Source organism: Setaria italica, chromosome III, assembly GCF_000263155.2.
Source record: "Setaria italica strain Yugu1 chromosome III, Setaria_italica_v2.0, whole genome shotgun sequence".
Lineage (NCBI taxonomy): Eukaryota > Viridiplantae > Streptophyta > Magnoliopsida > Poales > Poaceae > Setaria > Setaria italica.
Genome location: NC_028452.1, coordinates 35,142,062 through 35,150,100, shown reverse-complemented (window position 1 = coordinate 35,150,100; position 8,039 = coordinate 35,142,062). Strand labels below are relative to the sequence as shown.

General features: G+C 45.9%; 1 protein-coding gene across 1 annotated transcript; it reads left to right on the top strand.

The window, feature by feature from the left end:
* The first annotated feature begins 5,697 nt into the window (after nt 1-5,697).
* On the top strand, nt 5,698-6,669 carry LOC101781063 (putative cyclin-dependent kinase F-2). The gene has a single exon (XM_004963890.2). The coding sequence runs from the start codon at nt 5,698-5,700 to the stop codon at nt 6,667-6,669; it is 972 nt and encodes a 323-aa protein (XP_004963947.2).
* The last annotated feature ends 1,370 nt before the right edge of the window (nt 6,670-8,039 follow it).

Sequence of the window (8,039 nt, the reverse complement as noted above, 5' to 3'; positions counted from 1 at the left end):
CAGAAAACAAATATCTACAAGCACAATCCGTGCTACAACTTATTACCGCACGCTGTCGTGGGCAGAAACCCACCTTATCCTTCCATCTTCCAAGCCCATACAGGCCCCACCTTAGTCCACCTTCCTGATTCGCCCGATTTCTCATCAGCAAAGGATTGCCGATTGGGAACCTAGCGTATTCACTCTGAAGCGAAGTAAAAGCCACTGACCGATTCCGCACTGTAGCACCTTTTTGGCCGATTCCCATCCGTACTCCTTCAATTTCTTTCTTGTTAGGGACAGACGGCGCGTGACGGGGGCGAAGTGGGATGCCCCCGTCCGCTCGTTTTGGTGGGACGGGGGCATCCCGCATCTGGAGGGTATATTCCCTCGTAGGGATGTCCCCGTCCCACCTGTCCTCCAACCAAACGCGGGACGAAGTGGGATCGTCCCGTCCCGTCCCACTTCGTCCTCGCAACCAAACGCACCCTAAGTCTAAGCCGGAGTCTAAGTCTGAGTTGAGCCGGAGCCGAAGCCGGAGTCCGAGTCAGAATCAGAATCAGAGCCGGAGCCGGAGCCGGAGCTGGAGTCGGAGTTGGAGCCAACTTCGTTGTCCGAGACATCAACAAAGTATTTCCACCTTTCTCCATTCCATCTCTGAACTCTTATAGTGTTAGTAGAAGCATAAAAGCTAAAGATTGTGCATTGCTCTGAATTTCCAGTCCCATCTTTATAGCCAAAGATTGCACATTGCTCTGAATTTCCAGTCCCATCTTTATGTGATGCGCAGAAGTATCCTTCATCGTGTTTGGACTCAGTTGTCTCGAATGCTGAGCCATCCAAGAGATTACCGAACAAGACAGTCTTGTCTGGCGTCGTGAGAGTAACACATCCATTCGCATCTCCTGAGAAGATTCTGCTTTCCGAACGAACTCTTAGAGGGGTACGAACAATAAACATCTTGTTATGGTAGGGACTATAGCAACGAATCAGGCCGGAGTCCGAGATGGTGTTGCTGGTAAGAATGGGGGTGGAATATATCTGCAGGATAGACACGGAACGCACAAGAATACCAGTGCTTACAAACCGCTGCAAAGCTAAGAACATCGCTTGGGCAGAGTCGATAACATATCATGGAGACCAGTTCTGGTAACAATTGTGACCCGTCGTACCCTTCATGTCCATTTCACAGTGCATTATCAATCCTGCATGATGGTGGGAGGCAGATTAAGTCATGGCTTGGGGGAATTAATCCTGATGTAGGTGACATTTGGTGCCACAGGCTAATTTCAGAATAGTGAAGGCAGGCAGGAGTAGAGGGTCATTACAATGGAAATAGAGAACAAGGCATTGTGAACTAGACATATTACATCTATAAGTTCATGTAAGAGTATCAACAATGCCCTAATCTGTTAATTTTTTTTCCCCAAACCGAATTGGCTCTCACAATCTATATAGTAAATTGCGATATGCAAATTGCAGGAACCCAACCAGCCAGCATCAATTTATAAAGAAAAGAAGAACTTCCTGTCGGATTCAGGTAGTAGCAAAACCATATAAGAATCTCACGTGGAGTAAGAAAATCAAAGACAGCTGCAAAGCAAAATTTCAGCAGCAAAGATCAAGCAGGTATTTGATGCGTCTATTCCTTTTTTCCAGATAACAAGAACAACAGTACACAGAGTCACAGACACTACCACTTCACAATCAACAATAATCTTACCAGTAGGAATCAATCCGCAGAATCCGTAGAGCCTGTCCAGTCCTAAATCCTAAGCACGAGTTCAGAGGAGAGAATCACCAGATTCAACCCAGAAATTAAGAATCCCAGGGCCTGATTCCTCGAGGCCCTGAACTTGAACTCTAATTGGTTCACCAGAATAGTAAGTATCGGCTCGACGTGAATAACAATATCAAACTTGGTAATGTTGGAGAACAACCGGACCCTAGGATTTAGTATATGCCCCTGACCTCACGCAACCAAATCCTGATTCGATCTGTACTCTGAAAAGTGAAAAAAAAATACTCGGACTCCACCTTTCGTTCCAAAATTAAGATCCGATTCTATTCGCGCGGTTCACAAGCACAGGAACGATGGATCAGATTGCGAATCTGCACCCTTCCTCCATCCATAATAAAAAAGGAAAAAGTCTATTTTACTATCCTCACCTATCCATTTTGTCCGCTTAACTTCCTGAACAAAATTTAGGCTCACTTTACTCCCCTAAACTATTTCATTTGGTCCAATCTACCTCTAATTAGATTTTTTATTTTTTGTTTCTCTACGTATGAGTTGAATTTTAAGTTCAAATTTTATAAGCAGATACAAAATATAGTGTCTTATATTAAAAAATTATACTAAATTTTTTTCATAATTATTTCCATAGGTTAGGAATATTTAATATGAAATTGATCTTAGATATACAAAACTGTATGGAAATTGTACGATGAAAAATTGCTAATTATTTTTGTAACATAGAGCCCAACTAGTAAATTTTAAAATTGTACGTGAAAAAAAAAATATAATTAGGAGTAGATTGGAACAAACGAAATAGCTTAGAGAGCAAGATCAGCTTTAAATTTTGTTTAGAGGATTAAATGAATAAAGTAAATTGGTAAGGCTCTAATAAAAAGCGGGGCCAGAAAAAGAAAAGAGTGCGCCCGAGCTAGGCGTTTCATCGAGCACCTAACGTAGGCGCCTGCCGTCGACCATTTCGCAGCGTAGAGAGGCTCCGCCGCTACACCGCCGCGCTGACGCCGATTCGAGCCGCAATCATGGCAACCACGTGTCAACTCAACACGGCGACACGGCGTGCTCGGATGCTCGTGTGTCGAACGCCGCTCATTCTAGGCCCCTTTCGTTGCTGCTTTTATTCTTGGCCCATGCGTGGGTTGGGCTGCAAGTGATCGGTAACAAATATAAAAGGCAAATTAATTGACAGGGCCACCTTTTTCTTTAGATAAGAATTGACCAGGCCACGGCCACCTGGAGCACGGACTCCGATGTCTGATCTCGTGGAGGCAATTTTTGGCCCAGACGATGCTCAGCACATCCTAGCTATACCAATCAAGAACGCAGGAGATACTCCGGCCTGGGCAACATTTTGCAGAGACTACTATTGCATGCAGAGGGATGCTGCCACATCTCTGATGAGGAAGCGATGGAGAACCCTATTTGCCAGAAAATATGGCAGATACATGCATGCAAGAAGAACGTGGTGGAACACTGGGGAATTCGTCTTTAGTACTGTTTGTACAACCCCGACCTTGCGTGAACCTTCCTTACCACCTCACCTACACAGCACATGTGATAGAGTTGGATATACTTTCCTTTTGAAGTAACCTGTGGAGAGGCTTTTAGTATCGAGTCGTAATACCACCCGTACTAAAAGGTCAGTACCGGGTGTATTACGACCTGGTACTAAAGTCACGAGGATCTGAACCTTTTAGTATCGGGTGGTGTTATAATCCAGTACTAAATGATATCCGACGACCTCCAAAAGGCAACTGGAACTGAGCATTGGGACAAATGCTTAGTTTTCCAGTAGTGGAAGTGTTTCCTTTTTAGAGTTTATGCCGCAATAGCCTGCTAGAGTGAGTCACTAGTAGAGAATTGGCTTTCGATGCGCCCCCTTTTGTCCCGGTTTAAAGTTGGCCCGGGACAAAAGGTTCACCAACCGGGACTAAAGCTCGGTCACTAGTGGGGGGCTCACCAATCGGGACCTTTTATCCCGGTTACAAAGACTAGTGGAAAAAAAAGATCCCAAGAGATCTTTTATCCCGGTTTGAAACATCAACCGGGATAAAAGACCCCCCCTTTTATCCCGGTTGGTAACACCAACCGGGATAAAAGGGTCGAGAGCCTTTTATCCCTGTTTGTAATACCAACCGGGATAAAAGGTGGTCTTTTATCCCGGTTGGTGTTTCAAACCGGGATAAAAGGGTCCCCAACGGGGTGGCCGAAAGAGGACTAAATCCCTCGAACCCTTTTATCCCGGTTTGTAATACAACACATTGTCAAATCATGGACTAATTAGGCTTAATAGATTCGTCTCGCTGTTTAGCCTCCAGCTATGTAATGAGTTTTGTAAATAGTCTACGTTTAATACTCCTAATTAGTATTTAAATATTTGATGTGACGGATGCTAAAAATAAGTAAGAGTAACAAGCCAGACCTAGGCCATGTTTAGTTCACCCCCAACTCCCAACTTTGGCACTATGCAAAAAGAAGATTCCCCATCACATCAAACTTGCGGTACATGTATGGAGTACTAAATGTAGATGAAATTAAAAACTAATTGCACAGTTTTGTTGTACTTTGCGAGACGAATCTTTTGAGCCTAATTAGTCAATGTTTGGACAATAATTCACATATACAAACGAAATGCTACAGTGTGCTACAGTGCCAGCACAGTAATTTGGCACCTCTCAATTTAGCCAACTAAACAAGGCCCTATGCATCTTTTTATGGGGTATACAATTTACACTGTTAGAGCCACTGCATTGCAACTTCTGTTGTGGACTGCAAGCTGCTGGAAACGAAAACCAAGAACACTGTTCCGGGCCCGACAACACTGTCGCAATTGCAGATGGAGCCATAGAGATGACGCCGTACGAAAGGGGACTCGGGGCAGGCAGGCTGGCTCGTCGGCTTCGGAGATGACATCGACAAGTGCCGTCGTCGCGGACACATGGTTAGTTCACCCCTAACTCCTAACTTTAGCACTATGCAAAAAGAAGATTCCTCATCACATGAAACTTACGGTACATGTATGGAGTACTAAATTTAGACGAAATTAAAAACTAATTGTACAGTTTTATTGTACTTTGCGAGACGAATCTTTTAAGCCTAATTAGTCAATGTTTAGACAATAATTCACAAATACAAACGAAACGCTACAGTGTGCTACAGTGCTGTAACAGTAATTTGACATCTCCAAACTTTGCCAACTAAACAAGACCATGATCAGAAAATAAAAAAGAAGGATGGGTGGCGGCTCCGGAACTGGGCATGCAGATAGTACGATTAGGTCCGTTTGGAGCCTCACGTAGAATGTTCTAATACTTACTGGAAATATTAAATATAGATTAATTAAAAAATTAATTGCATAAATGAAGGTTAATGCATGAGATGAATTTATTAAGCCTAATTAATTCATGATTTGATCATGTGATACTACAGTAAATATGTGCTAAATCATGAATTAATTAGTCTTAATAGATTTATCTCGCGAATTAGCCACGACTTATGCAATTAGTTTTATAATTAGTTCACGTTTAGCAATATCCGATGTAACCTGAACTAAAAATTAGTCTATGGATCCAAACACCCCTCAGGTTACGGTGATGGAACTTCGTGATGTGCATCGTGATCTCCTTATTTAACGAACCGAACGAAAACTCTGCCACCCTAGTTTGACGTCTATCGAGGAGTGCATGATCAATCCGAGTTCGAACCGAAGATGCAACGTGGCACAATGCCTTAGTTCTATTCGTGCTGATCTATTCGAGTTGGAGTCGGTAAACCCAACTGCTGCCTACAAATTCTAACCGCGAGAACATTTCGGCGCTGGATCCCGACGCGCATCTCATCTGCTGCCCTAGGCGACGCGACCGCGCGCTTCCGCTGCGCTCGCCGCCGCCGCCATGGTGTATTACATGACGCATCGAGCCCAGGCCAGCGCCACAGCCGCCGCAGAGCGCAAGAAGCGTAGAGAGATGGCGCGTGCGGCGGCGGCAGCCGCAGCTCCCCGTCCCCGCGCCCCACTCGCCGTCACGATCAGCCGCTACGAGAAGATAGAGGCGATCGGCGCGGGCGCCTTCGGCGTCGTGTACCGTGCGCACGACCGCCGCACCGGCGAGATCGTGGCGATGAAGTGCCTGAACGCCCACGACTTCGACGCCCCCCGCCTCGACTCCATCTTCGCCGACGAGGTCAGCGCGCTCGAGGCGTGCCGCGGCCTCCCGTGCGTCGTGCAGCTGCGCGACTCGTGCCGCCGCGACTCGACCACCAGCGAGGCCTTCATCGTCATGGAGCTGGTGGGGCCGTCGCTCAAGGACGCCATGAGGACGGGCCGGGGCGGCGTGAGGCGGCACGCGGAGGGCGAGGTGCGCCGGATCGCAAGACAGCTCCTCGCTGGCGCCGGGGCCATGCACGGCGTCGGGCTCATGCACCGGGACATCAAGCCGGACAACATCCTCGTGGGCGCCGGCGGCAGCCTCAAGATCTGCGACCTCGGGAAGGCGCGCGCCGTCGCCGACGACCCGCCGTACTCGAACCCCGTCGTGGCGCGGAGCTACCGCGCGCCGGAGCTCCTGCTCGGGAGCGCCGACTACGACGCGGGCGTCGACACGTGGGCGATCGGCTGCATCATGGCCGAGCTCCTTGCCGGCGGCCTCCTCTTCTACGGGGACTCGATCAAGGAGCACCTCAGCGAGGTGCTCAACGTTCTTGGCACGAACGACATCAAGGAGTGGAGCCATTGCCCCGAGCGCCTGCCGAGCGGCTGCGGGCCAACAAGCTTCCTGCGTGACCTGTTCCCCAGCAGTTACGAGTTGGCCATGGCCACCGGCCGGCCGTCGCTGTCGGAGGCAGGGTTCGAGGTCCTGAGCGGGCTCCTGAGGTGCAACCCGGAAAAGCGGATGACGGCTGCATGCGCGCTCAAGCAGCGGTGGTTCGATCAAGCTTGACAACGTGCTAGAGTGAAACGAATGGAGCGGCTTTCATGTGCCCAAACTGTTATTTGTCATGTACAATAACTCTGTAAGTAGTTTATATTAATGATTTGTAGCAGTAGTATTTTTGGTGTTCTCAAATGTCAAGAATGTTCTTTATTTTTGAGCATTATACAATTACATTGGATGCCAATTGAATCAAAATAATAATAATAATAATAATAATTTGATATGCAAACAGTGTAATTGATATGATATTTCCTGCACTTTTCTGACTATATACTTTGCAGTCTTTATTCTTATGAAAACGGTCTGCGGTCACTTTATTAGGAATTATGCCCACATATCTTTGTCCACAAAACGTATATCAGGGAATGGCTCATATACTAGTCACCGATTTTAATTTGTTTTATAGCTGAAAAGCATCTTTCAAAGATTCGCTATTAGACCTAGCTTAACGAGGCGACACACCAACGGACAGTAATTTCTTGAACCCACCATCAACTGCAAACTTTTACTTCGTACTGGCTCTGGAGGCTGCAGAATGAAAGTTGGCATCGATCGTAAAGGGAAGTCCTAAATGCTGGAATTAAATATCACAATGACGAGACGTGCAAAATTTATATGTGAGTAGTAATCAATAAATTTCGTTAGTAATCTCTAACGTTTACGAGACCCTAAAATTAGTTGCATGTGTACGCATCTCAATTGTATTTTTTTTTGACGATGTATTTATTATTTGCACCTGCAGCGCGCGGTGCTGCTTTCTGCATTTTGCCATGTAATCAGCAAGTGGAGGGCATGTTCTCGCTTCTGCTGATTATTGGGCTTAGCAAAGAAGAAATTAGAATGAGTGAGCTTATAGCTAGGCCGAGAGGGAAGAAGGGCAACTTGCTAGCCCGCCAAAGGGCCCAAATGGTGGGAAAATGGGCTAAATTACTTCAAACAGCAAATTGAGTGGGGCCTAGGCCCATTCTCATTTCATATTTATATTTCTAAAATACCACGTAAGCAAAACAATATTTAATTTACAGTTGAGATAGCCTCGTAGGATACATTGTTTCATTCTTTTTCTAGGGCAACACACAAGTTATATTGGAAACAATGTATACATGGTTTCATTCCCATAAAACTTATTTCACCTCTCTGTTCATTAACTATTTGCCACGTCATAAAAAATGCTGACATGAGATCTTATTTAATAAGAATGAAACTCCCATTAAGATTGGTCTAAGGCCAGTCTCAGTGTAAAGTTTCATATCACAGTTACCAAGACTGAGAACTTCGCAACTATGCTTGCTGGGTTTCATGGTGATGAAACTCCTCTCACATATGATGAAACTTACTCTCCTCTCTTCTCATAATGATATTGCCACATTAGTAAA

Bases quoted from the DNA above. Each gene is read 5' to 3' on its own strand.
- LOC101781063 (XM_004963890.2), top strand. From the start codon at position 5,698: ATGGCGCGTGCGGCGGCGGCAGCCGCAGCTCCCCGTCCCCGCGCCCCA.